The sequence below is a fragment of the Amyelois transitella genome, chromosome 6 (genome assembly GCF_032362555.1).
Source record: "Amyelois transitella isolate CPQ chromosome 6, ilAmyTran1.1, whole genome shotgun sequence".
In the NCBI taxonomy this organism is placed as follows: domain Eukaryota; kingdom Metazoa; phylum Arthropoda; class Insecta; order Lepidoptera; family Pyralidae; genus Amyelois; species Amyelois transitella.
Window position 1 is genome coordinate 3,809,741 of NC_083509.1, and position 20,465 is coordinate 3,830,205.

The following is a 20,465-nucleotide window of genomic DNA, read 5'->3' on the forward strand; positions in this document are numbered from 1 at the left end:
TTTTTTAATTAGTAACAAGAGAAATATCATAAATAAGTAAAATGGGGAACTCTATTATTTTTATCAATTTGTTAAGTGATATTAATTTTTAACAAAATCTTAACAATTCCCAGATCGAAAAGAAAAAAAGTCCTGAAAGGCGACTAAGGGATTGTCTTATAATCTTGGTAATCTCCTTTTAGGCGCTAGCAACCTGGCTCTACTTAAATCTCAATTCTATCATCTTGCCAAACAGCTAAACGTGGACTATCAATCTCTTCTTTCTGTCTACCCCGCAAGGAATGTAGACGTAACTATATGAATGTATCATTACAACAATAGAACTTAGGTTACCTCAGTTTTTGCCGTCAACATTATTCGTCATTATTGTACTATTGCTAGATGGTGCTAGCGTTCTTTAATTTTATTTTCATCGAATAGACAATTTATAATGAGGAATAAAATTATTTACCTACATGACGGCATTACCTTGATCTTTTTCGGAAGGAATCGCCATCCTTACTTGTGACTAAAATTTGAAGACGATTTTCAAGGGTAACATTCATTGATTCACCAAATCGATTCAGTTCTACATATCGATGGAAAAAAATATCGGATGATTAATTGATATCAGATTGGCATCCCTACTGATAGCAATACGTTGTCCGACCGATCTAGCTAGCTAGTATTCATTTTGATTACCGTGTATACGTGCTCTCCAATATATTATAATCGTGCTATTTCTTCCATTTCAGTTTCTTTCATTATTTCTTGTCCCTGTAAGTTGAATCAGTAAATATATGCAAACGTGTACCCTGTACACTTTTGAAGAAAGTTTTTAGTGTTTTGTGAAGTGAGTGTATAACAATGATGATGACAGAAGATAAACATCGAGAGCTTACCGAAGAAGAGAAGGCTCGCGTGGAGAATATACTGAATGGTTTTCAAGTGTATCCTTTTTAAACTACAAAATTTTAATTACAAACCTTGCTAATTGCAAATGGATAAGTGAACTCTTTTGTGAACACGGTCTGTCTATGACGCTAAAAGATCAGGTCTTGCAATGCATGGGCAATAATTTGAGTGCCAGATCGGCTGGTGTGTCTAGCATATGGGACCTTTTCAATATTGCCTATGATTTTTAATGATTTTACTCCTTATAATACAAATAATGTATGAACTACCATAATCTACATAAAGTCGTACCTGTTCCCTGGAGGGGTAGGCGAAGTCTGCATCTTTCCATTTTAGCACCACAATCTCTGCAAACTTCTTTCACTTTAATCATATTTTTTCACATAACTCTCTTCATGCAAGTTTGTCCGTTAAGGGGAGAGATGGGTGTTGAATGAATAAACTGATTATCTGTCATGAACTATTAGACTAGTTTACAGTTGTATGATGAACTAGTTTTCTTGTGAACACCTTTATATTTGGTAAAACACATGTGGTTACATATGCTGATTATCAATACTATATTATGTATTATTTCTTATTCTCAAAAAATTCCATGTTTGGCAGTAAAGAATAACATAATGTGCACCAGCCGCTTCTTTTTCATGTCCATTGTCTAAATCAATTAAGGTATGGCTTTTAACCCGTGGTGCTTCCCAATACCTAACTAAGGAACTAATTTCATAGTCATTGTTCCTGAGTTAGGGCTTGGGACACATTATGAGTTAACCTTGGGAATCTTCATTTAAGGCCAGCAACCTATGATAATCAGAGTCTCAATATTGTAATTTAGCCATTCAGTTAAATTGACTTGAAGATTAGAAGGTCAATTCAACTGAATGAGACTCTGATTGTTAAATAATACATGTATTTATATACAAAATTTAAACATAAGTTCCTTAATGTTGTATCAAACAGAAATTGGATGAACTTACGTGATGCAGATACAAGTAAGTACTTTAATAAATTGCCTTTTTAAGTAGCATCTTTGTAGAATCCACTGACAAAAGAAAAAAACAGTCTCCTACCAAAGGAACATTATAAATTTATTTATGTTATTAACTTTCATATCAATAACATGAAATCTAAATATATAACAAAGAAGAATGACTGATATATATCAAGGCACAGCCCAACTGGTCTGGTCTTGGGGTTACTATTGGCGCATTACTTTTTGTCTCTAAAAGTTGAATCAATAAATATATGCAAATGTTTTGATAAGTGTGTACTGTACACTTTTGAAGAAATTTTTTAAGTGAATTGTGTGAACTGGGTTTGGTCATTACGCAGAAGAGCTGAACATGGCCTATCAGTCTTTTCAAAACTGTCTACTCTGCAAATAAATATACCTAGACGTTGTTGTTAAACAACAGCAGTAATATTGTTTACGTCATAAAGCCTATTACATAATTTAGTTTGTCTTAAATTCATAAAGATATTTGTAAATTTCAGGTAAGATATTGTGGCAGCACAATGAAGATATGTCAAACCCGGATGTGGAGCACGAAGCACGTGTCCCCAAGAGGATCCTCAAGTGCCGTGTTGTCTCCAGGGAGATCAACTTCAGCTCTGTTGAGTCCATGGAAAGATTCCGTCTAGAACAGGTTGGTATTTTAATGTATTACCTAGTTATAATCCCAAGTAATATTTTAAATTGTGAAGAAGTTTATTTCTTTGTTTGTTAACTTTTCGCGCATTATCTTTTGAACCAAACTTCTTTAAATTTAATGTATATACATATAATTAAGAGTCATGGGAATGACATGGGGTACTTTTCTTCCCGGTAAAAACTAAAGTTCCTGTGGGATTTGCGAAAAACGTGTATTCTTAGTCAGAATTTGTATTTGTCGTACCTATGTATATATACCTTTGTAGTACCTATTTAATTATAAGTAAATTGTGTAGGTGGAGCTAATTCAATTCGTGCTAGTGAAGCTGTGTGTAATAAGAATCATAGGATTTATTTTGTTGAAATTGGGCACAGAGATAGAATAGACCTCTGTGTCTTCGACCATGAATTATGCTTCAATCCAAATAGAATAAAACAATTTCAGTTAGAAATTTAAATACTCAAATGACTTTAATACTATTATCTAAATTATCACAATATCTAAATTGTCTTTAACATAAAATGCTCATGATTTCAGAAAGTACTCTTCAAGGGCCATTGCATGGAGGAGTGGTTCTTTGAGTTTGGCTATGTGATCCCGAACTCTACCAACACTTGGCAGTCCATCATTGAGTCCGCACCTGAGTCGCAAATGATGCCTGCTCATGTTTTAAAGTAAGTTTATATTCACCAGGGTGCCGGCACTTTAGAATAAGACAACTCCATCACTTTTCTGTGGATTCGTTAAAGTCGACTAAGGAATAGGTTAGCAACCTGTAAATTGTCAAAAAAAAATATTTGAATCTCAATTCTATCATTAACCCAAACAGCTGAATGAGGCTTATCAGACTTTTCAATACTATTGACTCTGTCTTCCCCGCAAGGAATGTAGACGTGATAATATGTATGTATGTATGTATGTTCACCAAATCAATCATATCCTCAAAAGTATTCATGTCACAAAAATACAAAAAATATAATTGGATACAAAACCGATAAAAAATATAATTATGTATGTACGTAAACTGGTTTTAGCAATGGTGTTAGCAAATACCTAGATGCGTTATTTATGTGGAATCTTCTCTGTTTTAGTGGACAGGTGGTGATAGAAACAAGATTCTACGATGGAGATTTGTTGATCACAACCTCGCGAGTGAGACTGTTCTATGTTTAATTAGAATTTCACACCGCAAAGGCATTTCCTAGTCAATTGCTTTTAGATACCACAATGAGTGAATTAAGTGATAGCACTTAGGTTAAGCCCTTGCTCTGGATTTGACACTATATTGGGCAGTAGATACAATTTCCCTGCCAGTATTAGCCAGCGCTGTAAGTTCAGCTTATTCACGAAAATGATGAAGTTATATCTTCTTAATTTTCGTTTCTCAACTTCTCTACCCTCTCTTTCTATCTCTAAGGTAAACCAAACAGTGAAAATTACATTGGATTGTAAAAAAAACCCTGTTATTGTAATCAGATAAGATCTTTTTTTAGTCACAGACTAGATAATAGAACTGATAGCATAATAAGATGTTGTAAAAGAAATAGAAAAGGGTATGGTAAGATGGTTTGGTCATATGGGGAGGGTGAATAAAATGATGCAGGTTGACTAAGCAAATATACAAGGAGAGTGGGAGGAGGGAAAGGTCGGAGTGGGAAGGCCTAGACGAACGTTTCTTGATCAAATTAACGACGTCCTGGCAAAGGGTCAGGTCAAGATTACCCGAAATCGGCGAGATTGGATGAAGGGAGTTATGAATGTGGATGAAGCGAAGGAAGTATGCAGCGATCGTGGCAAGTGGAAAGATATAGTCTCTGCCTACCGTCCGGGGAAAAGGCGTGATTTTATGTATATATGTATGTATGTATAGCATACTATAGGAAATAAAAGTTGAACCAAAATGTTGGTAATTTGCGTATATTTGTGAGCTGGACATCTCCAATGTCTCGCCTTTAGTTGAGCACTCATGATATGTAAAGCTGAACTTACTTTGCCTTTAATCTATGCAAGTGATAAATATCTTCAGAGTGAGGGCTCTGTATTAAACCGTAACATGAGTTTGAGCTACAAAATGTATGAGCTTTATTAGTTTCATAGTAAATTGATTTTTAAATGTGCAGGGTACCGCAAAGTTTTATGTAGGTACTTAATAAGGTCACTTTACTGCAAATTTAAAAAAATACAGTAAGTTTATTTGATAAAATTTAATTGTAGCGGAGTGCTCAATGGTATATAATATCATTTGAGAACTCCATGTACAGTCAACAATGTAATTTTGTAATTTATATGGATAATTTTATCATCACACTAAGCATATAACACAAAAGCTAATGCTTAAAATATATATCCAAAAGCTATTTTTTCAAGTGTTATCGTTATATACTGTTTAGTAGATAACATTTTTACCTAATTTAAAAACATGCACAATGTCACGTTTCCTTTAAGGGACAACATCTCTCTATTTGCCAAGATCCCTGCATACATCTTTCGCTTTGTCCAGATTTATCACTCTTATTTATGCAAGTTTGTCCGATTAGGTTATTTTTTTAATTGCGACTATTAATTCCCACTTATTTTGTTGACTGTACAAAAATGTCCTGCTTTTATTTGATGTAATAGCAAAATTTCATTATGTACTTGTACTTCAGTAAAAAAGTTAACTGTTTTTATTAAAGAAACCAATAATAACTTTATCTAAATCCTTTTAAAACTTCAGCATAAAGGGAAGCACGCAAAACTAAATACATCCATAGGTAGAATTTACTACGTAATGTATGAACCTGTTTTCCGTAAAATTAATATTTTGTAATGATTTTTACACTTGTAGTTCCTCTGCCTTTAAGTCTGTGATTTGTATTTTAATATGTATTAGAACAGAATAAAATTAACTTAATTTTAAATTTAGAAAGTGTAAAATTCTTAATAGTAACTAATCTTACTTAGCACTCAATATGTCCTAAACAGTGCATAAGATTTTTGAATATTCGTATCCACGTGCCTAGGATTGCCACTCACATTGTGTCAACAATATAGGAATAAAACCAATTTATATCTACAATAATAAAAGGAACAAACTGTACAGTTTCTAAAAGATAAAAATTAAGATAGATATATACATACATCTATGTATATACATATATCATTTGTCTACTAAAACTATTACTATACATCCAATTGTATTTATAGAATAAACTAAATATTACTTCCCCGATTTTGATGTAATTTATCTTCAGAAGTAAACAATAAGCTCCTTTTATTTCTAGTAATTCCCTTATGTGGCAACCCTAGGTTAAATTTCTGTGCATTTTACTTGTGTGTATGCATTATATGAAGTGTAAGTTCTTGTAAATATCGACCTTGCATTGCATTTGATACTATATAGAATCTGATCTTACTAAGAAGTATTCACAGTGTCGCGTGAGCGGTCGGTAAGTTCGCACACGTACTGAGTTAGACAAATTTGCTCGCATTGCCGTTGACTTTGTTCTCGGTCTACCCTCATCATGGACGATGATAATTCTGTAGATGAGAGTGACAAAAGTGATTCAGACATAATAAAGGAGTGCGAAATACAAATGAACCAAATTCTTGACAGCAGATTAGAAAAATTTTCGGAGTTGGAAAAAAATGAAATTAGGTTAGAAAAAAGGAAAAAATGTGACGATGATACAAACAGTGAAGAAGGATTTGTTGAAGTCAGTAGAAGGAAAAAACGTCTGCTGAGAAGTTTTTCCAATAATATAGCAGGGGGAAATTTAACTAGATCTGACGAGATAACGAAATTTGAAGTTTGTATAACCTCCAAAAAAGAATTACCAAAACAAATGGCTTTAGCGAAATTATTACGTAATGAAAATATATGTAATGTCAACCGGATAAAATATAAATCACCTTTTAAAGTTTTTATTTGCTTTGAGAAAGATACAGACGCTACGAAGTTGATCGAAAATGAAAATTTTAAAAAACTCGAGTATAATTGTCGGAAAACTTTAGAATCCAATATAGTATATGGAATAATAAGGGGTGTAGACTTAGAATTTTCAGAAGAAGAAATATTTGGAATTTTGCGAAGCGATATTAAAATATTAGCTGTTAAAAGACTTAAACGTTTAGACTATAGCGGGAAATGGGTAGAAAGTGAAAGTGTCAGGATATGTTTTGAAGGCAAATCACTACCCATATATGTGACCGCATTTGATTGCAATTTCAATGTTGAAAATTATATTTTTCCTGTAACGCAATGCTCGGGGTGCTGGAAATTTGGTCATATGATCAAAGTATGCCCGATTAAGAAAATATTATGTCCAAAGTGTGGAAGTACAGAACACAATAATTGCGACTTAAAAACTTTCAAATGCCTTAACTGCAAAGGTCTACATCTGGTTTTAGATAGATCTTGCCCAATTTATCGTAAAGAAAAAGAAATACGTCTTGTTATGAGCAAAGATAATGTTCCATATAAAATAGCTCTTGAGTTAGTCATGGATAATAGTCAAAAAGAAAATTCGCTAAGACCCACTCAACCATTAGAGATAACATCCAATCTAACTGAAGCTACTTATCAGCCGACATATAGTCAAGTTGTGGCGCGTGCACACATCCATAGAGAGGAAAATATGGGAAACAAACTAGATAGAAACATAGAAAATAGTCAGAAAAAGGCAAAAACAAAGAAATCGAGGAAATATAAAATCAATGAAAACCAAGTTGAGAGTCTCGGAGAAAATACAATGGAAGAAGAGGAACACAGTTCATCTGATATTGAAGAACATAAAAAAAGAAGATTTGATTTGAAGAAACTGTTAGCCAATGTATTTAACATATGGAGGTCAATGAATAGTTCTATTGAGAAGAAAATAAGTGCAGTGATTGTGGCAATTTTTGAAGAAGTGAAAGTATGTGTGAGTGATTTCTTTTCGGGAAGAAAAATTTTAGAGACAATTTTAGAACTCTTTAACATTAGTAATGGTTAATACTAGTACAAATAATATTCGCATAAATATTTTGCAATGGAATGCGCAGAGTTTAAAACCAAAATTAGTTAGTTTTCAAGAACTCCTCCTAAAGGAAAATATTCATGTAGCTGTATTAAGTGAGACTTGGTTAAATTCAGAAGATAATGTACGTATAAGAGATTATAATATATACAGGAAAGATAGGAATGATTCCTATGGTGGGGTAGCAATAATAGTACATAAGTCTATTAGAAGTGAACTTAAAACGCTACACTTGCATAACTCAGACATAGAAATTATAGGCGTTTTTCTATATAATTGTCAGTATGTAAAAAACATTATCTCAGTGTATTGTCCATCATCAACTAGTACACAGTCATCTGACTGGGATGAACTTTTCGCCCTTTTCCCAAAAAATACGCTGATATGTGGTGACTTTAATGGCCATTCTAGGAACTGGTCGTCTAGATCAGACTCTAGGGGTAGTCAACTTTTAGACTCTTCTTTGGAAAATGATTATAGTTTTTTGAACAATGGCTCACAAACTCGAGTTAAATTAGTTAATGGGAACCTACAACAGACATCACCAGACATATCATTTATTTCTAATGACATTGTATTAACCTTTGACTGGCATGTTATTAACGAAAATTTAGGCAGTGATCATTTGATGATTAAATTAAGTACAAGTATTCCCAAACATGGTAATAGGTTACCTAAACGTAATTACAAGAAAACTAATTGGTCGGTTTTTATCGAAAGTATGGAGGATTCGTTCAGTCAGGACAACATTCAAAACTTTAATTCATTGGATGAGTCACATATACAGGAAATGTATGACTTTTTAATATCTCATCTTAAAACAGCGGCGGATGCAAGTATACCGATGGTTAAAATTTGTGCGGATCCAGAGTCTAAATTTAAACCCCGGAGTTATTGGAACCAGTCCTTGTCAAAAGCGGTGGCTGAGAGAAGATTGGCCCTTAGTTCATTTCGGCGAAATCCTACCCCGTACAATCTCACTTTGTTGGAATCAAAGACGAAAGAAGCTTACAAATTAATAAGGGAAGCTAAGACGGCGCACTGGTATAACTTCTGTGACTCAATTGACGAAAACACTTCAGCATCTGAAATGTGGCGACGAATGAGATGGATGAAAGGTGATAAAAGAAGTAGACAGTTTGTTCCACTGGATAAGCAGGAGAGCCTATTATCATCTCTTACGCCAGACTCAGTAACAAAAGAACCACAAATCTTTACATCTCGAAATGATAATCTTGAGTCAGATTTTACAATTGCAGAATTAGAGTGCTGTTTGAAGAAGAAGGATACTGCGCCAGGTGACGATGAAATTACTTATAGTATGTTATACAACTTACCGCTAGACGCTAAGAGATATTTGCTCAAGTTATACAACCTAATCTTTCGCTCTGGTAAAATTCCAGTTCAATGGCGCAATATTTTAATCATACCAATACCAAAGGCTTCTGATCATGGAGTTACAGACCCTAAACTTAGACCTATATCTTTGATGTCATGTATTTGCAAAGTTTTCCACAATATGATGCTGCGTCGGTTGGAGTGGTATGTAGAAAAAAATGAAATATTCTCTCCGAACACCGTGGGATTCAGGAAATCACAGTCATGTATGGATTGTTTGACCCGTTTGGTTACATATATACAAATAGGTTTTACAGATAATGAACCAACACTGGCTTGCTTCCTAGATATTGAAAATGCCTACAATAATGTGGCTGTTGATAGGGTTTTATGTATTCTGGATGAACTACAGGTTGGAAGTAGGTACTGTAAATATTTTTGGTCATTCTTAAGCGAAAGATATTTAATGGTGAGATCTGAAGACGGGGAGAAAATAATCAGCAGAAGGGCTAATACAGGACTTGCTCAAGGAGATCCAATTTCACCATTTCTCTTCAATATAGCTACTTACAAAATTTGTCGTCTTCAAGCACAAAAAGTATGTATCGCACAATATGCTGATGATTTTGTAATCTATGCGAAGGATAAAAACATTAATTTGAGTGAATCAAATGTTCAGACTGCAATAAACTGCATAATTAAAATCTTAGATGAATTAGGCTTACAATTGTCCAGTAAAAAAACTAAACTCTGTCTTTTTAGCCGAGGAAAGAGAACAGTTTTGCCTGTTGTGAAGATTGATGACTCAGCTTTGGTTTATTCAGATTCTGTCAAATATTTAGGTCTATGGTTAGACAGAAGTCTCACATGGTGTAGACACATTAGTGAAATAGCGCAAAATTGCTCAAGATACCTTAATATTATAAAAGTTTTATCAGGGCCATCTTGGGGGGTTCATATTCAACATATGCGTCGTTTGTATATATCACTTATAAGAAGTAGGATAGATTACGGCAGTTTTCTCTTCGATAATAGTGCCAAATCGCATATTTCAAAACTAGACAAAATTCAAAATCAGGCTTTGCGAATTGTAGGAGGTTTTATTAGAACTACTCCGATCCATGTAATGGAAGCTGAACTCTGCATACTGCCTTTATTTATTAGAAGATTATATCTGTGCTATAAATATATATTAAAAGCTCGTTCGTGGACAAATAATATCACAATCGAGTTATTGAAACAACTGGTTGCTGGTAGTCTGACTAGATATTGGTTCAATAAAAAGAAACCATTAACAATCGAAGTATACAATAAGACTAAAGATATTAATGTGTACTCCTCCACTGTTCTGGACATATTTTCAGCAGACACGTGGCTTTCTTGTATAGATATTAAGGATATTGCTATAAGTGAATTGGACTGTCTTATGGGTTCCAAACGCTCCTATTTAGACTATACACTGAGATGTTGTGTCATTGGTGAGCTGCAGATAAAATACAATGACTGGCATGTGATATTTACAGATGGTTCAAAAAAACAAGATAAACAGGGAGCAGCTTATTACGATCCGTCCTTAAATAACAGTGGAAGTGTTAATGTAAAAGATAGAATATGTATAATGACGCTTGAACTCATTGCAATTTCTAATGCACTCACTTATGCGGAAAGCTACAGTTGGGATAAAATTCTTATTTGCTCAGATAGTAAAAGCGCGATACAACATGTGGCTCGATGCGCCTCTGGCAACAGAGGTGTCTCGACAGCCTTTCGTGTACTTGCACAGATTCTACAATTTAGGTCGCGGAATATAAAAGTCAAATTGCAATGGGTTCCTGCCCATATAGGAATACGTGGTAACGAGGAGGCAGACAAACTTGCAAATGCTGCTCTTTCAGACGGAATAGAATATAATATCCATCCATGCTATTCGGAATATCTAGGAGAATTTAAATTAGTGTGTCAGGATCGGTGGAAAGAACACTTTAATGAACGGTCAAAAACAAAAGGCATATGGTACAAAACTATACAGAGTGAGCCTCCCCGTATACCATGGTTCATAAAAAGTAATTTACCTAGAAGGATTGTCAAATTAATAATTAGAGTAAGATCTGGTCATATCCCATCAAGAAAATTTACTTACTTAATTAAAAAAACCAACTCGCCTAATTGTGAAAATTGTGGTATTGTGGAGGACATATTTCATCTCTTGATGGAATGTGAACAGAACCAAACTGCAAGGAAGATTTTTATGGATAAATTTAAGATTAATAGGCTTGATGTAGGTAGCATACAATGTATTCTGAGCAAACCTGCTTCTGATGCTTCCTTGTGCTTGTGTGGGTTATTGGACTTTTGATAATAATCCACACAAGTATCAAACCTGTAGGTATGTAATGTAATTTACGATTCTATTAGCACCTTGTGTTAAATTTAAGATTTGTTACAATGGGACTGACGTGTCTTTAAGACAAAAGTCCTTAATTTAAATAAAGATTAAAAAAAAAAAAAAAAAAAAAAGAAGTATTATTTTTAGTTTATATAATTTATGATAAATACATAATGTAATAAAATCAATGATTTTGTTTTATATTTATCCCAATTTCATCATTGTTTTAGAAACTGCTGACTGGTATTATATTCAATGGTGGTCCGGTAGCGATGTAAAAACAATGTATTCGAGCCCACGCAAATTGTGAAATAACCATTAAAAGGTAGGCCTTAGGTAGGCCTAAAGCCCTTCCAAAAAACAAACAAAAAAGTTGCTAACTTTATGACTTTATAATATAAGAATAGATACTTCATTCATTCATTCAATTAATCACGTCTTCGTGTAAAAGACCGACTCATCCAATCCAGAATCCATGGTCAAAGGCATATCCCAGGCGTCTCTCCATAGTGGTGAGTATGCAACTGGGGCTAAAGCCAGGAGGAAGATTATTATGAAGCGGTATGTTCGCGTCAGTCATCCCGCTGACTGTGGCCTTATAGTTTTTTCGAGACTGTTGGTTCTGTCAACCCTGTAAGGGTGAAAAAGGTGATCAATATGTGTATGTATGTGAAGGTTATTTCATAGATAGCTGTGCCCGCGACTTCGTCCGCGTGGAATACATATTTTGGGCATCATTGAAGCCCTCAAGGATGAATAATTTTCCCCGTTTTTTTCCATTATTTCTTCGCTCCTAAAAGTTGCAGCGTGATGTTATATAACCTGAAGCCTTCCTTGATAAATGCTCTATTCAACACAAAAAGAATTTTTCAATTCGAACAAGTAGTTCCTGAGATTAGCGCGTTCAAACAAACAAACAAACTCTTCAGCTTTATAATATTAGTATAGGTAGATGAATCGCTATTAAAAAAATCTGAATAATAATTAGTCAATCAGATTACCATGATCGCCACATTCGCGGATTACCTACATCTCATTAGTACGCTAACACGTTGAACGCGATTGTGACGTGACGGCGATAATATTATTATATCATGGAGGAAGCTTTAGTATCACACACAAGAAAAATTAGTGGTCACGCCAGGAACTTTTTGTAAATTAACTTATTGCAACAAATAAATATCGTGCAGAAGGTTTTGCTTAACATTTAGCCTTATAAAAAATGTTGTCAATAAATGATCGAAGTTGTGAATAAATATGAGAGAGTATTCCATTTATGGCTTCAAGTTTTTTTTATTCGCATTACGAAAATAAATAAAATTTCCAATAACGTTTTCGAATACTCGTTGGTAAGTCTCTAAAAGTATTCTATACTGTCTATATTTTGTGGTTACATCCTCCTTAGCTAGAAGCCGAGGTTTTCTTCGTAGAGGTAAAGGAAGCCGGGTCGTTTTGATGCGAAGCACACCCGCCACTGCATATAAATAATAGAAATTATCTAATTATGTGCCGCCGAGTACTAGAAGCGAACTGTCCGAGAATGCTATATCAGCCGGCCGTTCACGATAAATAATAACGATGACATATCGATAAATATTGAACGCTTTAGGGTTCCAACTGTAAAAGGAAAAACGGAATTCTTAGTTACGCTAGGAAGAGGAAGGTGAGTAACGTTCAAACAATAGTCGCCATTCTCTTCGTTTGTGCATTTGTTCGTAAAATTATCTTGATTCAATAGGAGTGCTTTTTCACTTCATATTAAACTAGAAAAATTAAATATTTGAGCTATGTGATCATCCTATCTCCATCTACATATCTATCCATCTTTTCTCGACAAGTGTACATTTTTACCTTAGGCTGCAGTTAGACGACGCGAAAAAATTCTTGCGGCCGCCGCGCGGCGACCGCGCGGTGGCCGCGTACTAACTGTTCAGTTATAGCAAATTTATGTTTTATTATCTAGGACGTAAAGTTGAAATTAATTTTGAGTAACTAACTGCGCGGTGACCGCGCGGCGTTCGCTCCTCGATCACACGGCGGCCGCGCGGCCGTCTCGCTCGAATCACTCGAATGTTCTCGATGTACGCCCCGCGCCGGCGTCCCCGCATTCTCCTTTCATTGGACTTGCGTAGACATCGTGACGCGCGGACATCGTGATTTCGAAGATGGATGAACTGAGTATCAATCCTGAGACATTGATATCTTTAGTGGAAGAAAGAAATATCCTTTGGGATAAAACAAGCGAATCCTATAAGGATAAACGTCAAACACTAAAAGCCTGGCATGACCTATGTTCAATTATAAAAGAAGATTTCAATGACCTTCCAATTGGGGAAAAAAACACATACGGTAAGTTTTCCATCTTTTATTTGGTAATTAAAAAATTGTGAACATTCATCATCATCATAAATCGCAAAAAAATATTATTTGAGTTAAGTTTAAAATTGTTTTTTAACTGTGATATTCTTGCAATAAACGAGTGATTTGATAATTTTGAGTATCTATATATATTTGTTTTGCCATGGTACACTGCCCTGAGGAGAAACAAAATATTCAGCAAAATTTTGACGAACATTGTCTGCTATTAAAGGATCTGCATATTCTGATCGTGACAGTGTCTGTAGTTCAAAGCCTGAATCGACAATTAAATTACCTATGCCCTGTTCTTTATGTATGAAGTTTTGTAATAAACAACAGGTTTTTACAATGTCGACTGTGAGCTCCAAAGATACATTTGAAGGCCGATGGAGGATCCTCCATTTATTGGCCATTATGCCGAAAGCGCATTCCACATAACGTCTTGCTCTAGTAAGACGATAATTAAATATTGACATTGTTTCATTGAGTTCTCGACCACTAAATGGTCTCAGTACATTTTTGTGCAACGCGAATGCTTCATCCGCGACAAATACGTACGGTAATTGAAAATTAGTCTCTGGAATCAGAGCAGGCTGTGGTAAGTTAAGTGTATTGTTCAGCAGTCTCTTCCAAAAGACAGTTTCTTTAAAAACACTTGAATCGCAGTCCTTGCCATATGCACCAATATCTACAAATATAAAATTATAATTGGTGTCAACGACTGCCATTAATACAATAGAAAAAAAGTGTTTGTAATTTAAGAACATTGATCCAGATTTTGTAGGTTTAATTATTCTGATATGCTTCCCATCCACAGCACCTAGGCAGTGGGGAAAATTTGCAATAACAGCAAAGTCTTCAGCAATATTCAGCCATTCATTTTCTGATGGTATTTTCATATATATGTTTACTAGTTCTGACCATATACAGTTACACACTTCTTTAATGATAAACGATAATGTTGTTTTTCCAATTCTAAATGCGTATCTTAAATCGGCAAACGTGTGACCTGTTGCAAGTAATTGTTATTATTTATTTACTTACCGCAATGTCACTGCTAATCTTTCTGTGGGGGTAATACTGTCCCGCATGTTAGTGTTCTGGTGCTTCAATTTATCATGTATGAAGTTGAGTAGTTTATCAAATGTTTTAACATCCATTCGGAAATAATCTGCGAATTCTTTTTCATCTTCTCGCAATTGGTTGTATAGCGTATGAAATTCACCAAACTCTTCTCGCCGTGCTAAAATAGGATGAATCCAAAATTTTCTACAATTCTTTTTTTCTTTCTTTTTGCTTTGTCGGTACAAGTAATATGCAATCATAATTTTATTCTTCTTAGTCAAATAGCTCATAACGAACACGTGTGAATTTTAAGAAAGACCAAGATCAACTGGAAATGGTTCGGGTTCGCAGTGGCGTGGCCACCAGGCCTGACCGCGCGGCCGCCGCGCGGTCACCATACTTTCGTCGCGCGGCCGACACGCTGTAACATTCCGCGTCATATAAACGCGCCCTAATAGGTATACCGAGTAAGAACCGAGCAAGCAAGGAGGATTTTAAAAAGGGAACATTTAAAAATTGGGTACGGAACTAACCACTACCATACTACTTATTCGGTTAACGTCGTATTTGGCCGTACTTTTTTTCCGATCGATAAGGTCGATGATATCGGTTACAGTACAGCTATTACATATTGTAATGACGCGATAACAACCTAATTATATCAACTTATTTTGGGCTACGGATTTGTATTTACATAGGTAGAAACGTTGCATCATTTTTTACAAGCTTTGCTTTTTTTTTAAATCTTTAAATGTTTTTGTGGCAACGCTGCTTTACTTTATGAGTAACCCTGCCATATTTGTGTATTTACTAACGAATTTTTTTTTCGTTTAGTTAGTAAAATAAGAATAATAAGTAGTAAAGTTAGGCAGAGAGTAGAAATGGTATGAATGCTATCTTTCTTAACCGCTCGAACAGCGTTGCGCCAAAAACGTACCATCTACATAAAATCAGTCCCTTTACAATGGGGTAGGCAGGGCACATCTTTCTACTTGCCACGGTCACTGCCCACTTCTTTCGCTTCATCCGCATTCATTACTCTCTTCTCGTAAGTTAATATCATAGTGCATTTTCTATCTCTTGAAATATAGAAACAAAATTACCCGGCGCCGAGCGTCGGGCGGCGGCGTCGCCGGATGAACACCAAATGTGTTATATTTTTAGGAATGTTGATTGCCCCTTTCCTGTTTCCGGCAGACCGAACCGCTCTGATCCACCGCTCCCGATACATAACTGCTAATTAGTGATGAATAATTAATACTGGTAGCATGTTGACAACTGAAACATTTGATTGTCGTAAATAGCTCATTGGGCTGATGGATCTTGTGATTTTGAAGCGTGAATTTAAATTTGTTTGATTACATGTTAAGTTTTGCGTGTGATACATGCACGAATCGCTAATAACGATAATTGGAAACGCTTACTATCAAAGAAATAAAATTAGTTATTAACTTAGTTGTAAACTTAAATGATGACTTACGAAGGAAAATCATATAAAATTAAAAAAATATATATGTAATTCCAAAGACCTCCTTATCTCTATCTGTAACACCGCCATGTTTATTATATTAAGTCATTTTCTAAATTCATAAAAATTAAATACTTTAGTAAATAAAACAAGTCTTAATTGGAAGTCAAATTCCTTGCCGAAAAATGTAGCAATGTGACTGCAAACAGTATTTTCACTTATTTATTTACTAGGAACAAAAAATTAAAAATTGGGCTGGTTAAGGTAATTAATATCACACTTAAAGTAAACTTGCTTTTTTATATCAAATCGCAGAGCTTTTGAAGCGTTGAGTTTGGCACATTCTAATCCAGGAACTTTCTCTCAACCAACTGGCAAAGAGTTTCCAAATCGCATGTTCTAAGGAGACAGCGCGTTACCATTGCCAGGATATCGGTAGCTGAGTTTCGAATAGGGTTCCCAGATGGCCGGGATTCATTGGGATTGTCCCGAACACCCGATCCCAACATTTATAAACAAATGTTCCAAGGTAGGAATTTTTAATTGTAACTCGTTTCTCACCACATTTATAAAGAGTCTTTATTCATAACTAAACAACATAAAAATCCACATTGGTAGTTTCTACGAATATTTAGTTACGAACTTGGCTAATATTCTTCAGCTATGAATAATGGATACTCATTCATATGTGATTTTTAATTTCAGGGCCTGTTTGCTCATTTGGTTTTTGGACATCATAATGTTGTCCGTTCAGTTTCATTGTTTTAATCTAAATATTTGCAAAGAAAATACTAATAACTTTAATTTGACTTTTGAAAACTTTAACATTAACCCTATCAATAATTCAAATTTTTCAACTTTTGAAATTTTGCCTCGTTCCCTGGTAACCCTAGTTTTGAGTGTTGGGACGTCGCCCGCGCAGGGTCACCGTCCTCCCGGCCGCTCCCCGAGTCCCCCGCGGCGCCCGCGACGTCACGACTTCTTTTACGTCATATTACATACCTATAGCCTGTAATATAGCAATAGATGAAGTCAAATAGGTAATAACGGTGTGTTCGGGAACATATCTACCTTTGTAATAAACATAAAAAAGTGCGAGTGTATAAATGAATGTGGGATTTCAAAACAAGACAAAATATTTCCAATAAATTATCCATAAAACTCAAGCCTCTGACAATAGATTTTATGGTAGTTTATAGAGTCCTCCTTGACTCTTTCCATTCAGTTCGGCTGAACTTGTCAAGGTAGTTGTTCCGAATGGTACACTGATTTTTCTTGACTGAATCTACTCTTAAAACACTTGAAGTACCTATCTACTTAAACCTTGAATTTGTCTTGGTCTCGGGGTTTGCTTATACCTCGATACGATCACAGTCGTATCTATCTAGGCGGCATACCGATTACAAGCAATCCTATTTTACTTTAGCCATGACGACGTCATAGCAATACATAGAGGGTTTAGCAGTGCAGGAAAAAGTTTAAGGTATCAGCGCGCGGCTTTCTGTTGAGATCAATTAAAGGTGCAACAAATTGAATGAAAGGTGAGTTTATGTTTTTAAAACATGAGCATTTGCTGTAATTAATTGTGGTGGAATGTTGAATTATTGTATTGTATACTCAAAGTGTTTCGACAAGAATGGCGGCGTATTAGAACTGAAATTGTCACTCGACCAGTACAGTACCTGAATAACGACCAGGACCACTCTGTCGAGAGTGAAACGACTAGAAGTTATAGACAATCAGTTAGCATTCAAAGAAATGTGGGACCTAAAGGCGAGCGGACCACAAATTCAGTCAAAGTCATCAAAACAATTTTATAGTTATTCCATGTACTGTATTCGTGACACGGTTATTACAGCACCGCTGTAGCGAGTGGTGTTGCGGACAACAAAAAGTGGCGCAGCAAGAAATCGGAGATTCGGTTGCGTTGCGGTGGTCGTGACAAGTTGGAGCATGGCGTTGCTGTGCGAGGGTAGCTGAACAAATTAAATAGAACCTAAATCTTACTCTTGCATGTACAAGTGGGTACATATGTATTTATACATACAATGTTGCTGCTACTCTGCTTAAAATTGTGCCCCACAGCAAACTGACTTTTACTGAAATTGTTGACAAGTGCATTACGGTGGAATAATTCTTATTAAAGGATTGAAGAGAAAATGAAATTAAAGAAGCCGCGGGTTCGTTGATCGGTTACAGTAAGAGCATGGGGATGTCTTTTCAAAATCACTTAACTTGTTTAGGAACCAAACCGACAGTCACTTTACCTGCAATGATGAGATATTGTTTGTAATGTCTATACTTTATGGTAGCTGTAAAAACGATGTGCACTCGACTATGACTGGCTGCTGCATCTAATCGAACGCTCACACTTTCTTTTGATGGTTCTACTGTTTTTCTGGCCCTATGAACTGGAAGAAACAGTGTCTCAAAAAGATGTGAAGAGAGTAAGAATACAATGACAAAAACAACTTAAAATGTAATATTTTTTTGTTGTACATGCATTTTAGACTATAGTTATGGCATTGTTTTTGCATAATATAAGTAACTAAGTAAATTCTTTTGTCCAGAAACGAAATATTTCACGATTTTTTTCCTTACGGAATTTGCATGCACAAATCAAGTAAGTCAATTAAAAGTAAAATTACATAGGTGCGTATAATATTGATAAGACCACGATAGAACCATCGTTTCTCTTCCTGTTTATGTCCAAAAAGATTTTATGTAAATTTTTGTCTGCAGTAGGTACTTACAGTGCGTGATAGAGGACCCCGAGCTTTAGAAAAAAAAGAGGATTTTAAACTAAATGATAGGCAATCTTGCCTAAGACAACTTGATATTAAGAGATTCCTTATTTATTTCTATCCACAGAGTAATTATCTTGAGAAAAACCTGATTCATAGGTACTCGTATTAGATCAAGTCGTTTGACAACTTGCAGTGTTACACTGCATGTTACTTCGGTACTCGGAATAATTACATAGGTAAGTATTTACCTATATTTTTAATAGGGTATCGACAAATAAAAACTGAACAATCAGTGGACCTCCCATCAACAGTTGTCCTTATAAGATGTTAGTGTTCAATTTCGTTACGAACTCATGTCCGCTTTGGACGCTCAAGGATCTAGCGTTGCTCCGGCGCATTCCTGATGGGCATCTGTGTCCGGGTATGGTCCAGGTTACATCACATCTTGATGTATAAGGCGCGATGGATTCGAAATATGAAATCGGTTATCGCCGTTAATTATCGATTCATCGTCAGTGCGCCGCCATGTTGGATGTCAGCCATGTTGCCGCGCGCGGCTTCCGGCGTGCGCGTGCTGGTGCATGCTAATGTTCGCGCATGCGCTGATGTGTCCTGTTCAAACGCATGTGTTCTACTTCGTCGCACATTGCACAACCTTTCCTTTATCCAACTCGAGTATCAGTTGAAAAGACTAGTACTTCACGTTGACATAATCTTCCAATTTTGTCAAGTTCTACCAATTTTAACTAGACTTTAAAACTTGAAATCAACAGAAACGCCATCATCATATCTGTAGAGAACTTACAGGAATCGTGGCAAGTTGAAGGAAGTAGTCTCTGCCTACTTCTCTGGGAAAGAGTCGTGATATGTATAGCATTCAAGCTGTTTTGTACTTTAGGCAGCAGTTTTTTCAAACAGAACCTTCTTATACGATACTGTTGACGCAGTCCCTCCTTCACGTATTTGCCTAAGTCAATAGCGAACCAAGGCTCATCACATCTTAACGGAAGGAGAGTGCAGCACAACATGTTACTAATACTCCTCTTTTCTTCGGCTTCACCACAACCGGGCCCCGGTAATACGCCCCGGTTCTACGCGGGAATCTCTTTCATGTCTCTTTTTCGCATATTTCCAGTTTCCTCAAGCGTTGTGCTTTCCAAAGCATATTCTTTGATCCTGATTCGAGGCAAAGAGAGGTGTTGAACATCAACCTTCAGCTCTTTGCAGTCGTTATTCGCACTTGGTGTCTTTACCACTGGGCCATTTTTCCCCTGTGATCGCGGGGACAAACCACTATTAATAAGTTTAATACAAGCCCCTGTCTCTTCTGGGTCATGAGTCGCCCTGTCTTGCCTATATTTGGCCTTGCCAATTTATATCCATAGTACTTACATACATACCTACAAGTGCCGGTGACTTTAGCACTAAAAGTAGGTAGTAGTTGGTAATTTTATTCTCGTCACGAGTGATCCACAGCGAGACAGCCCGGCTGCCCGGTAACCTCTGCTCATAATTTAGCACCGACACGAGATAAAGCCCATTCAGACCATCGGCACTGTTCGG

The 20,465-nt window shown here is 35.8% G+C and overlaps 1 protein-coding gene across 1 annotated transcript; it reads left to right on the plus strand.

Annotated features, from left to right (window-relative positions):
• The first annotated feature begins 639 nt into the window (after nucleotides 1–639).
• Nucleotides 640–7,520, plus strand: LOC106139241 (retinal rod rhodopsin-sensitive cGMP 3',5'-cyclic phosphodiesterase subunit delta). The gene is made up of 5 exons (XM_013340646.2): nucleotides 640–929; nucleotides 1,852–1,883; nucleotides 2,386–2,537; nucleotides 3,081–3,217; nucleotides 3,635–7,520. The coding sequence occupies exons 1-5, from the start codon at nucleotides 847–849 to the stop codon at nucleotides 3,714–3,716; spliced, it is 486 nt and encodes a 161-aa protein (XP_013196100.1). The 5' UTR covers nucleotides 640–846; the 3' UTR covers nucleotides 3,717–7,520.
• Nucleotides 7,521–20,465: the final 12,945 nt, after the last annotated feature.

What these genes read in the sequence shown, in the direction of transcription:
- LOC106139241 (XM_013340646.2), top strand. Translation starts at nt 847, where the DNA reads ATGATGATGACAGAAGATAAACATCGAGAGCTTACCGAAGAAGAGAAG. An exon ending in ATACTGAATGGTTTTCAAGT is followed by an intron (nt 930 to 1,851) that starts GTATCCTTTTTA and finishes TGTATCAAACAG; the next exon opens with AAATTGGATGAACTTACGTG. An exon ending in AAAGATTCCGTCTAGAACAG is followed by an intron (nt 2,538 to 3,080) that starts GTTGGTATTTTA and finishes TCATGATTTCAG; the next exon opens with AAAGTACTCTTCAAGGGCCA.